This window comes from Haemaphysalis longicornis, unplaced genomic scaffold (assembly GCF_048455015.1).
Source record: "Haemaphysalis longicornis isolate Haplotype H1 unplaced genomic scaffold, Haemaphysalis longicornis Haplotype H1 scaffold_1, whole genome shotgun sequence".
Lineage (NCBI taxonomy): Eukaryota > Metazoa > Arthropoda > Arachnida > Ixodida > Ixodidae > Haemaphysalis > Haemaphysalis longicornis.
Window position 1 is genome coordinate 430,640,689 of NW_027526203.1, and position 13,306 is coordinate 430,653,994.

General features: G+C 45.9%; 1 protein-coding gene across 1 annotated transcript in view; it reads right to left on the bottom strand.

Annotated features, from left to right (window-relative positions):
* Positions 1 to 621: 621 nt before the first annotated feature.
* Positions 622 to 13,306, bottom strand: part of LOC144155722 (mitochondrial proton/calcium exchanger protein-like) — a 49,460-nt gene continuing 36,775 nt past the window's right edge. The window contains exons 10-13 of the mRNA XM_077687335.1: positions 8,720 to 8,877; positions 7,201 to 7,400; positions 5,141 to 5,291; positions 622 to 1,860 (exon numbers count right to left, since the gene is read on the bottom strand). Coding sequence (XP_077543461.1) covers positions 1,663 to 1,860; positions 5,141 to 5,291; positions 7,201 to 7,400; positions 8,720 to 8,877 — 707 coding nt within the window. The 3' untranslated portion in view covers positions 622 to 1,662. The remainder of the gene's footprint in view (positions 1,861 to 5,140; positions 5,292 to 7,200; positions 7,401 to 8,719; positions 8,878 to 13,306) is intronic.

Below are 13,306 nucleotides of genomic sequence, written 5' to 3' on the forward strand. Positions count from 1 at the left end.
TGCCATTTCTATTTCTTTCAGCCAACTCATCGCCGGCCTCCCACTGTTTATGTTTATTTTTAAAGCATGGGTAGATGTGACTGAATAAACACTGTTTTCAACATGAAGCCCACCGTGCCAAATTTCACCTGAAATCAAAAACTTTTTGCAACATCACCTGTGCAGCCTAGGCAGTTCACAAAAGGGAGTCATCAAGAATGTAAGGTATATCTTGGCACAAGTAGGGTACTGATAAGTACCTTAAGTTGAACAAAGAAAAGCATTATTAAAACAGAATCATAAGGCGATGGACTACACGCCTGCAGACAGAATGTCTACTGAGCTTTGCTGTTGGCCAGAATGTTTTGAAAGCGGTGCTAACAAAAGCTGACGTAGCACTACAGGTATAGCAAAGCCTCAATGTTTAATGTTTACCCCTTAATGCAAATTCTTCAAGCACCATGCAGATATAGTACAATGATAAAAACAAGAAACAGAAGATGAGCAGAGCTCTGTAAGATGCAGCAGCAGCCTAATGCACACTGTTGCATCTGTTACAGATTGTAATAGATGTAGGTGTACAGTGCACAACACTTACTGAAGTGAGATTTGTCTTCCAGATTAACACAAAAGGCTGGCAAGTAAAAATACTATATTACGCATTTATTTTTTAACAGCAACAACATTCTCAGCGTAAACTGGCATAAAACATATAGAAAAACGGCTCCAGTGCTCCTGGGCAATGTGCGTGTTTATTAATTGGCGTAAGCATCAGTTCCAACAAACAAGGCTTTGTCTTTAAAAATTATATCTAGCCAAAAAACCTTTCTGCTTATCCATTACCAAGGGCCCCTCCTGTACATGGAGTGACAGTACTCTGTTCACCCAACAAATTTATAGTAAACATGCATTCTTAACAAGCAACACAATGCACCCAGAATAAGAATAACCTCGAATAAGCGAAATATCTTGGTCTTGTATGCAACAAATTTACAACCTACGGGTCAAAGCAACAAGCTTTCACATGTATGCAAACAAACAAAAGTACACCCATTGGGATTATAGTATTCGGCACATTTTGTGCACTTTATCACCAAACAAATGACGAATAATGCCTTTTAAATGAACACAACAGATTAACACAGCCTACGCTGGGAAACTTCCCCATCTACAGAAGAAAGACCTTTTTCAAGAAGATAGCATTATGAAATGAACAAGGTAAACAGGACATCACTTAAGGCCATGCCGTTTAGTACAGCATTTAGCACTTTGTGCAAAAATTTCCATGCTGGTCTATCAAATATGTCCAGAATAATACTACAATCGAGAAAATAGACACTTGGTAAAAGCATAGCCTCATGAAAAAAAATAGAGATGAACCACCCCTTTACCCCAACAATTAAGAGCGCCATCAATTAACCTAAAATTTACACAACGCAAATATAATTCCTACAGGTAGGCTGCCGTAGCACATTTCACAAGGACAGTGCAGCCTAAGGTCCACTTCAAGGCATCGTGCACACCAATGGCTCAGGTGCCCACCATAACAACCACACACACAGGCAGAAAACAACACCACTACCTCGACGCCCTCCACACTGAACGAGAGAATGCCCCACCAGTTGCTTGCGGAACGTGGTACAGTCACTCTATATGTTACAATGCGAGACACCCAAGCGCCCTCTAAGGGCCCTTGTTTCCCTGCTGCTGCTCGTGCTGCTCTGCAGTGGGCGGCTGCGCTCCGGTTTCCCCACTGGCCTGCTGCGCCTGTTGCTCTTTGTTCCGGGCCTGCAGGACTTCTTCCTTGATGAGAAGCTCGATGATCTCCTTCATCTGGGCTGGGCTTACCTTGACGTTCTCTCTGCCAAGGGTGTCAATGACCTGCACACAACACGCAGCATTTAAAGGGACTGTGCAGCACTTGCCACCGACTGCTTGTGATGCATTTTGGGGTTATTCTCCCTGCAGTCTCCTGCCGCAAGAATTATAAAAATCCATTCAGTATCACCGAAGCTACGCGATATGAAAAATTGCGCATAACCGTTCCCTCTCAACTTGACGGTGGACTACCCGACGAAGGCTGCGCGCTCTCTCTTGGAGAGAGGGGCGGCTCATGACGTTCGATATATCACAGGCAGGCGAGTTTTCTCTTTTTCTCCGCAGCATGGAGTAGTCCATTTCCAGTGCAGTGCGGGACAAAGCAGGCATTGGTGTCTGCCCGCAAGTGCACGTTCAGGCTGGTAGGGCGTTTTAGAAGCAATAAAAGCTTGTTGTTGAACGGTCTGGTCGAAGGTGAAGTATTGAATTTGTCACTCGAACTCCACGTGCACTCAAAACACACAAAATGAACCGCAAAACTGTACATACAGGCTCAGGCATAGAAGAGGTTGGTGCAAAGCGCCGATGACGGCAGATTGTCACGGAAAATGCGAGAAATAAACTGCAATGTTGATCAGCAACAGCCAATAGGACAGCCATTGCTGTAATGACGTAACTAATACGGTGCATAATGAGAGAAATTGAGGACAGCGTGGTTGGTTTTCCGGCATCTTTCATAGCAACTTGCGAGCGCACCACTTCACGTGCACATGCAATATTTGGCTCAGGTACTCCTGTCAGTGTAATCTAAATGTCACGCAGGTTTGTTTGCACTGCTCACAGCATGCTGCGGGGACCCTTAAAGAAAAGATGCGGGCTGAAAAATTATCACTTTTCAAAATTGGTTGAGTTTTTTTTTTTTTTTTTTTTTTTTGCACTTGCTTTATCATCTATGGCCGCCCATCTTTCACGAAAAAATATGGAAACTAAATATGAACGTCAAGTTAATGAAAAATGCATTTGAATGACACACAGTGACTTTAGAATAGAGCATTTGGTCATATATCAACCATTTTTGAGCAGCCATGACATGCAAAAGCGTAGCTGGCTGCTATCACATCCATTTCTTAGAGGTAGCGCATGCCTTCGTCATTCGAAAGAAACATTCTCTCAACCCTTTTGAGGGCGCTTACTGGGCCTTTATGTTGTGTGACATGAAGGCAAGACCATCATTAGCTGCCGCCATGACTCGGGGCTAATAGTGATGGGCTGGCTGGAATCATTCTCTCTGTCTAACAAAATTTGATTGATTAATTGATTGTAGGGCTTAACGCACCGAAGCAACGGAGGCGATGAGTCGCGCCATAGTGGAGGGCTCCGAATTAATTTTGACCACCTGGGGATCTTTAACGTGCGCTGAAATCTCGTACACAGGGGCGTTCTTGCTTTTCGCCTCCACCAGAAAAGCGGCCGCCACAGCCGGGAATCGAACCCGCGTCCTCATGCTCAGCAGCACAACGCCTTAGCCACTGAGCCACCGCGGCGAGTGTAAATTTTGTCGAACAAAAGCTGATTCATGAGAAGAGGCATGACCTTAGTCACTACCAGAGTCGGACTTGGTGCCCTTGCAAGGGAAGCACAAAAAGAAGTGAAGGAATGTGACAAACATGGCAGCGACGAGCTCTAGGCCAGAGATATGGCGACGCTCATTCCAAGCATCAGAAGGTGCTCAGCCAAGTGCGGCTCATTTTATCAGCAATAATTTTAACTTCCGCAGAGCGTTAAAAATACTACCCAAACCACCTTGCCACAAGATGTTCCACTACATTTCCAAAGAAGTGCATGCCTTGGCCACTAAACCTTGTAGAAGCAATTGGGCAAGTTGCTGCTTTGGAAGCGAGTCAGATTGACGTCGGTACAATGTTTGACGGGACCGTAAGGTTGCAGCTCACGCAGAAGTGAAGGTCTAGCTAGGGATCTGATCTCAGTGTGGACATTTTAAACTACACCACAGCCAAGTTTCATGTTGTTTGAGCAAGAATTTTGTAAACTGTCAAACAAATAAACCTTCAAATGTGTTTTTCTCATTTTGGTATTTTTGTCCGTTTTCTCAGTTTGCAAATGCAATTTTTCCCACTTAGAGTTGTCATATTGCAATGAAATTTTGCACAGATATTCTAATGATGTATAGAGTGGACAAATCTTGATTATTCCATTTGTATCACTGAGTATTTATGACGGTCATAAAAAAAAACAGGAAATATCAGCCCTCTACTGGTCAATTTTCTTTCCTGCAAAAGAAAATAGATAAAATTTCTTTAGGCAAGTTTGTTCACCCTGGAGTTCATAAGGAACCACCTAGGCTGCTTTAAAATTCACAATACAAATTTTTACTATGAAAAATTGTACAGACAAAAAGACATTTTTCTACATTTCATTCAGCATAAAAATTCATCCAGAGAGTTATCCGAAATTTGATTGCATATACAACAACAGGATTTCGTTCTTTACGAACTGAGCGAATTTGAGACTCCCAACTTCATTATTAAAAAAAAAAAAAAAAAAGTGGAAAAGAGGCTGTTTCAAGGGGCACGTCCCCTTACAAGGAGGCTTCCAGATGCTTCCAGATACTTCACAGCACCTAGCTTTAGAACTTTCAGGGCTCAATGGGGTCCCTGGATAAGAAAGGACCCCGTGCAAGACTGTAAGACAGTAAATGAACTGTAACTGAACTGAACTATAAGACTGTAAGAGCTCTGACAAACAAGCACACTACTGCGAGGCGGTAGGCATTATAAACCCCAGTGCACCTACGCTACAAACGACTTACACAAGTGGGAAGAGCCCTCAAATAGCAACGCCAGCAGAACAGCGCAACTTCAATTTGTTGCACAAGCTGCCGGGTTCAGGGGCTCATAACGAAAAATGCAGTTTCCAAACCAAACATTTATATAGGGTGAGAGTGAACAAACAATAACACTGACTGTAATAACGAACAACCAATCTGAAATCCCAAATTTCAATAACGTTCCTTCGGCTACAACTTTGTGCCCCCTTAGGGGAAACCTAGATAAGATATCTTCAGTTTTTCTGGGAAATCCTTGCAACCCCTTCCGTGATCTCAGGGGCATTCTGCAGGATAGAGGTGCACATCACTTCCCATTACCAAAAGTGGGCCACGACAGGAGGGAGAGGGCTTCACAATTAGACACAAACGAACTCCTGTTGCATTGTGCAAGCCATCAAAGCTGGCCTTGGCCCCCCACACACCTTGCCCCGGACTACACTTCGGAAGTGCACCTCACTGCGATAGCCTGCTGACAGCCATAGGGAGGGAGCGTACCTTCAACACGTGGTCGATCTTCACAGCTCCATCATGGTCAATGTCCAGCGTGTCCAAGAGGTCGGTGATCATCTCAAGACGTGTGTTACTGGACGACTTCTGGATCCGCCGCATGGCGAGCAGCAGGTCATTGATCTCAATCAAGTTGTCCCTACACGCACAAACAAGACAACACTTTGTAACAAATGTATGCTTTATGTTCATACCCCAAGCAACAGGTTCTCTGTACATGCCTAGAGCCCAGAAAAGACTGTTTGCTTTGTTTAGCACTGAACACTCGCTGCTACTCATTGCTTGACTAAAATCTCATGTAGCAATGGGAACGAAAATAGCTGGCTGTGCTTGACAGAGTCCTTAAGGCACCCTGAAGATTGCTAGACAGCACAAGGTGTTCACCTAGTGAGGCGCCGAACTTGTGCCCCGTATGTTAGCAATGGCAATACACAAATGTTGTCTACCCTTATTTTCAATGTCACAGGCAGCCTAGTGTTCGTTCTATGTAAGACTGCTCGCTGAATGCACCCCAGCCCATACCAACTCTAAGCCAGATTTCCTTCTCATCGTTAGGATCAGCAACATAAGCAGCTGCCAGACATATGTTTCAAAATCACTTAAGGGGGGGGACCCTGGTCTTGAGGACATTTTTATGTGCTTGAGATTTACACATCGAGTGTATTTCAACATCCTGAGCACAAATATGCAGTCAGTTTTCATCTATGGGGTGTAAGTTTAGAGTTGTGCAACATGTTATGTCACTTTGTTTCGGGCAATTTTTTCATTATCTAACTATGAAATACTCAAGTAGCTTTCACCCCTTTGTGCTCTAGAAGGACCAGGGAGTGCAACTATACCACTGCAGTAATTTTAGCATGGTTTATGCAAACACTGTAAAATTCGTAAATGTCGGGTCATCAATTTACAATGCTTTTGTAAAACTAACTGCATAAAATCTTGTGCCAAGCCGCCGCGGTGGCTCAGTGGCTAAGGCGTTGCGCTGCTGAGCACGAGGTCGCGGGTTCGATTCCCGGCCGCGGCGGCCGCTTTTCTGATGGAGGCGAAAAGCAAAAACGCCCGTGTGTACGAGATTTCGGCGCACGTTAAAGATCCCCAGGTGGTCTAAATTAATCCGGAGCCCTCCACTACGGCGCGCCTCATCGCCTGCGTTGCGTCAGCGCGTTAAACCCCACAATCAATCAATCAATCAATCAATCAATCAATCAATCAATCAATCAATCAATCAATCAAAATCTTGTGCCAGCAAAAGAAATTCTACACTTTTGTGATTTCATTGCACTGTTCAGTTCATAAGCTTTCGAATGCAGCAAAAATGATGTAAATCGAACGAGTACATCCCAAGATATTGTAATGCATAAAATCTTGTGCCAAGCCGCCGCGGTGGCTCAGTGGCTAAGGCGTTGCGCTGCTGAGCACGAGGTCGCGGGTTCGATTCCCGGCCGCGGCGGCCGCTTTTCTGATGGAGGCGAAAAGCAAAAACGCCCGTGTGTACGAGATTTCGGCGCACGTTAAAGATCCCCAGGTGGTCTAAATTAATCCGGAGCCCTCCACTACGGCGCGCCTCATCGCCTGCGTTGCGTCAGCGCGTTAAACCCCACAATCAATCAATCAATCAATCAATCAATCAATCAATCAATCAATCAATCAATCAATCAAAATCTTGTGCCAGCAAAAGAAATTCTACACTTTTGTGATTTCATTGCACTGTTCAGTTCATAAGCTTTCGAATGCAGCAAAAATGATGTAAATCGAACGAGTACATCCCAAGATATTGTACCCGACAGCTGACCATATGGAAAAAAAATTGGTTCTGAGAAAACATGGCATGAAGTTTGCAAACATAGGCAAAAATGGTCATTTAGGCAACTTCAAAGGGCGCCAGCTTTGTGAATACTTATGATACAGCTATGATATTTTGCAGGTACATTCTTTGGGACCTGTAGACTGCAAATAAAATTAATACAGAAAATTGATTTTTTGGCAAATTTTCGGTCCTCAAGACCAGTGTCCCCCCTTAAATAATCATAAACAGCCCGAGAACTCACTTGGTTTTTTCACCCGCAGGTCCTTCTGTGGAGTCAAGTTTGATCTGCATGGACTTTCGCTCCTCATTTAATTTGTCAATGAGATGGTCCATGCTACCAATAATACGGTTTACTCGATTGTACAGCCGCATCGCAGCCTTAGATTCTTCAATGTCAACCTTGCCAGTCTTTACGACCACATCCTTGAGTTCATCCACATCCTGCAAGAAAAAAACAAAATGTCATGACTGTGGTGGAAAGCCAGCAACGTGGTCAGCAGAGGAGGGCTGCTAGGAGCCCATACGGCGCTGCAAGCTCATTGAGCTCAGTGAAATTGTACGGCTGGTGCAGAGAAGATGAGGCGAGCCGGATGCACAGTCTATGCGTCACAAGTGGCATCACATATACACGCATATTTTGGTGGAGTTGAGCACAGAAACAGAAGCTAGCAAATACGTTTCTTGAAATTGCCCACGCACAGTCGATTTCACACTTGTACACATCGTTCTCACAAACTGTGGCACTCTGTATAAGTAGCAGCCCATGGCAGTTACAACAATATAGCAGTGACCAGCCACCCGCAGGCACTGAGTGCACTGCAAAAAAATGCTTCCCAAATTTGGAAGTTGATAGTTCCCTTCACTCTTGAGTCAGAAATAACCAAAACAGCGCACTGCTGCCGCCCCCGCTCTCTCTCGTGGGGCACCTCTTCATTGGGAGTAAACGAGTATTTCCCCATATTTCTGCCTCCCTTCTCTGCTGTTTGCGTTAATAGTTCCCTTCACTCGTGAGTCAGAAATGACCAAAACTGCGCACTGCTGCCGCCCTCGCTCTCTCTCGTGGGGCACCTCTTAATTGGGAGTAAACGAGTATTTCCCCATATTTCTGCCTCCCTTCTCTGCTGTTTGCGTTAATAGTTCCCTTCACTCGTGAGTCAGAAATGACCAAAACAGCGCACTGCTGCCGCCCTCGCTCTCTCTCGTGGGGAACCTCTTCATTGGGAGTAAACGAGTATTTCCCCATATTTCTGCCTCCCTTCTCTGCTGTTTGCAAGTTTTCATCTGGGTTTTAATCTCCCCCTTCTTTTGGGCAGTGGCATAGGTGGCGGAGACCACAGTGGCAAGAAAAACTGTTCATAATGCATTGAAACAGTGGCTGTAGCAATTCTAATAATGTACCACTTTGCTTTTTCTATCGCATTTGGTCAACAGAATAGTGGCCACTCGTCATTTTGCGAGTTGGTATTCATACTCTAGAAAAGGCTTTGCTGCGGCACGTCACCTGCTCCTCGATGTAGAAAATGATGTTTTATTGTCCGCAACAAAGCTCTCAACTCACCACAGCAGTGGCTGGCACCATTATACCAGCACATGAGACCCAAGGCCCAAGCGCATAAAAACTGTCGACAAGCGACCAAAATAAAACAGATGTAAAAAAATATGGCATGTGCTTAGGGGGCTCCTCTAGTATTTATACTGCACACTGCGTCAAGGGTAAACAGCAATAAAGCTGTGCACAAAGCAGCCAAATGTTAACTCACCTGCTTGTAGTCGGCCATCTCTTCTTTCAAGTCTTGCAACTCCTCCTTTTCGATGAGGAGCTCCTGCTTCTCAGCAGCAATTTTTTCCAAGGCATCCTCAATTTCAGCCAGGTCAGCCTTCGAGAGTTCCTCCTTTTTGGGAACAGGTGGCTTCTCCACTGCATGGCAAAGAAAGGTTGTCGCCTTTAGGCGAAGGTGCAGCAAATGCAAAGGCCTGCAGAAGCATTAGACAATGTAGTGCTAGTGCAGCAGAGCCTTAGCCAGAGTATGGCATCGGCTACACAATTTCAGTGACAAAGACAGGCCCCAGCAGACTTACTTCCAGGAGCAAATGTTTGTTTGACTACCGTTTCTTCCCTCAAGGTTTCCCTTCAACCTTCAGACAACCTGATAATTTCGAGCTGATCACAGCCATCGACTGAGGGCGCCACAAATGTCTACGACAAGCATTGCTATAAACCAAGTTTTACTCCAGTTTTACTCTACTTCTAGATTTAAAAATGACAGCCTCTTGTTTCTCATTGTCACTCATTAAATCCAATATTCTTGGCTTATCAAAGTAAGATAATGTAGGAATGGATGGAGGCGAAAAGCAAAAACGCCCGTGTGTACGAGATTTCGGCGCACGATAAAGATCCCCAGCTGGTCAAAATTAATCCGGAGCCCTCCACTACGGCGCGCCTCATCGCCTGCGTTGCGTCGGCGCGTTAAACCCCACAATCAATCAAATCAAGAATGGACATCTGCTGCATTCATAGTACTGTAAATTGGCTCGATTGTAGTTTTTTTTATAAGGTACAGTAGAGCCCATTTATACAGTCGCAGTTATGACAAACGAGTGTAGCACGACTGTCACAGCACACACTAAGAGAGTGGACTTATATTTCAGAAAATAACCGGGTGCGACAGTGCAGCTCGGGTACAGTGAACGTCCTACTACGGCAGGCATTCGCTGCCGCCACTTTGAGTGGCTTCCCGTGCTTGCAAAACTTGAGATGCACTGCGCAGCACCAGTCTGCTCCTTCCCTACTTTTCCGACAACAGCCAGCAACAAAAAAAACAAGGGTAAAAGAAAATAAACAACAACAAAGAAAGAACCCATCATCATGGCTTTCAGTTTGCCTCCCCCCCCCCCCACCCCCGAACCACCTCCTTTGCTGCCATACACAGGAGACGCACAAGAAGTTTGTGCTGGCTGAGGCGATATCTGCTGAGTGCGTCTGTCCCCATTGCCGTTGGCTGTGCCAGAAGAGTGATTTCGGCCTTTTGTGTTAATGCTGAACAACTGTTTCTTGCCTTGTGCAAATTAACTTTAGGAATTGCCTCCCCAACAATCTTGCTGTCATGAGTGACTGGAGCTCATTCTGTGAAAAGTTGGAGTACTACTTCAACGCCATTCAATGACCCATTACTAGGCAGATGCTTTATTAATATATTGTGCTCATTATTCTAGACAAATTGCTTCGATTCTTATAATTGTTATAACCAATTTAAGATTTCTCTGAATGACTGACTACCGCGAAACATGTTTATTACTGTTATATGTGCATTGTTAGCATATTGTCGCGTGGATTGTGTGTTAAGCAGGGCAATCCCCCGTTTAAGGTGTGCACCGGTTATTGCACTTGGTACAATCTCCGAGTGATGGATACATGCCGTGTTTCCTGGCCAGCCGGGTAGCACGAAGACCCCGAGCCCCGCGCGCTTGCTTTCGGTCAGCCATTTTCGCTGAGATTGGACGTGCTGTTTCGCCTTTCCATGTGAAGCGCCGCGCTTAATAAATCGGTGCAACACCACACAGCCGAGTTAGCCTGACTATCGGGACGCAACAATATTGGCCCCGAGGGCATACCGTGGCACCACCTACGAATGACGTCACTTGTTGGACGCAGGCTCGGGTTGTCGTCTGCTACAACCCATTTCCTGTGCGTATGCGGCCACCGTACACCCCCCCCCCCCCCCCCCCTTCGCTCCTTCTGGATATGATGCAAATTACCCAAAAAAGTTGTCTGCAACCCGAATAATCCGGGCGAGCAATCAACGACTCGCTTTTTCCCGGCGACACCGCCGCGCCCCACAGCTCGTACGCAGCCAGCTAACGCCAAGGACGATGCAACTGATGCCGAGAAAAGTACACAGTAAATTCATTATTAAATACTTGCAACGTGACATTTACGAGACTGTGTGTGCAAGGAAACACCTTGTAACAGCAACGGAAGCGCGTCGCTCACTTGTGATCTCACCGCGCCTACTGCTCGCCTTGCCTGGTAAATGAATGACTACGTGAGAACGGTTGGCTAAGGCGTTGCGCTGCTGAGCACGAGGTCGCGGGTTCGATTCCCGGCCACGGCGGCCACTTTTCTGATGGAGGCGAAAAGCAAAAACGCCCGTGTGTACGAGATTTCGGCGCACGTTAAAGATCCCCAGGTGGTCAAAATTAATCCGGAGCCCTCCACTACGGCGCGCCTCATCGCCTGCGTTGCGTCGGCGCGTTAAAACCCTACAATCAATCAATATGTGAGAACGGTGATCGGATTGCTTCGCCGTGCATGCTTAAAAGTACTGCTATGATGCGCAGTTTGGCTTAAGCAGTGCCTATTACCCCTACAATGTTTTTCATAGTTATTGTTATTCCCGCATTTGATTAACGATCACTGCCGTAGCCTGTACTCTGCACGGCTGATATGTTTACTTTTCGCGACAACTTGTCCGCAATGTATAAATGGTATACGAACGCGAGTTTTCAACGCCTGCGAGCGGGTTTGGACATGGCTATATTTAGTTTTCATTAGTACTTCGGTGTGGGAATGTATAATTGTAACGTGGGCTCTTTTATGTTTACATGTAGTGAGCCTGCCTTCCTCTAGCATCAATGGAACTAACGATTGCTCACAGAAGGTGAGGCTGTGTACGAGGCGAAACACGTCGTTAATGAATTAGGGTAATTGGGAGTTTTAAAATAGGAGAACCGAGCGTTGGGGGCCCCCCAAAGTGATGGGGGAACCTAAACGCAACACGCGCGTGCGCGACGAAAGGGTCTTCTTGAACCGCTTGCCGCCGGCTTCGGATGCACGTAATCGAATGTTGGGAACTTTAGGCTTAATGTCGCGGCAGATATTTCTTCGCCGCTATCGTTACAGTTGCGAATGAGAGTCCATAATACAACTTTTCACTTCATTGTCACCCTCTTTCTTGTATGTGTAACTTTGTATGCGCGTCCGTTTAAGCGATCGATGATCAAGAACCTGCCACGGCCTCGGCCGATGCTTGCGCGCAGGAACATATCCTTCGGCCGCTCGCCGCACCGCGCGTGAACGGGCCGGCGGTGCCGGGACCGACCTTTGGGGACGGTCGGCGTAGATCGCGGCAGATATTTGAGCATTGCTTTGAAAACCACAGCTGATGGCACTACCTAGCACAATTTTTCACCACTCTAACATCCACATTCCCCGCTGTCGAATTACTTTTCCACAACTAGCGTGATTTTAAAAAGCGGCAACAAGTTGTTGCTGCCGCGACCTGCGTCGGTTCGAGCTGCTCCGTCGGCCGTGCGGGCAGGCACGGCGGTGTGTGCGCGGAGCGTTTCTGCGAGCAGTAAACGCTTCATGATTTCTTGCTTTACACATTTGTTGCAAACAAGGGAAATCAAGAAACTTAGCTTGGCAATCATCGTAGTCTACATTGTTGATCGGAGAAACGAGCCGCAGCTTATGCTTCGGTCGCACACGTACGCCACCACGCTCAAGTTGTTTGCGGAGAATGTACCACAGTTGATACGGTTATAAAATCCCCATGACATCAAACTGCGCTTGACGCACTGAGAATTAACTGCAAACGACGGAAATTAACACGAAAATACTTTTAGAACGCGCGTCCTAAGCTGAGTGTCACGCGCTGCAAGCCAACTGTGCAGCAAGGTAGGCTACAAGTGACGTCAAAACGATCGCAGCGCCAGCCTCTCCAGTGGTGGGCCTCGCGGCCAATACAGTTGAACCTCGATATAACGAACCTCGATTTAATGAAATTCGCGATATAACGAATTTTTTCAAGTTTTCTATCAAAATTTTGCTAAATGCGTGTATTTTTATCTCGATTTTACAAAGTAATTTCGTGCGGTGCTTTCGATTTAACGAAGTCACGGCGAGAAAGGAAGAACGAAATTCCGGTCGAGGCACGTTTTATTTTGCCTCTCAGAGCCCACATTGAAAACATTCAGTACTCACATTAACTCTTAAAAGGCTAAAATGAAAGAAAAGCGGTGAATTATGCGGTTGACAACAATTAAAAGCGATGAAAGAAGCTGCTCAAAAACCCTTAGCGGTCATGGACGGTTTAATAGTGCGGCCACCATTTTGACGTCTCCATCGTTGCCTACGCCAGCGCCCTCTATGCTTAGGCTGCCGAAGGCCGAAGCCTATTTTAAGTTTTTTTTAACGCGTCCTTGCTCACGGTGCAGCTGCTCTAGGTTGTGCTCGCTGATAACCACATTAATATTTTGTTCATCCATCATTAGATGAGTCTTATAAGCAGCATGAGCACTCCAAGGGAAAGAAAAGTGTTCCGAACAAGAGCCTGAGGAAGTGTCGG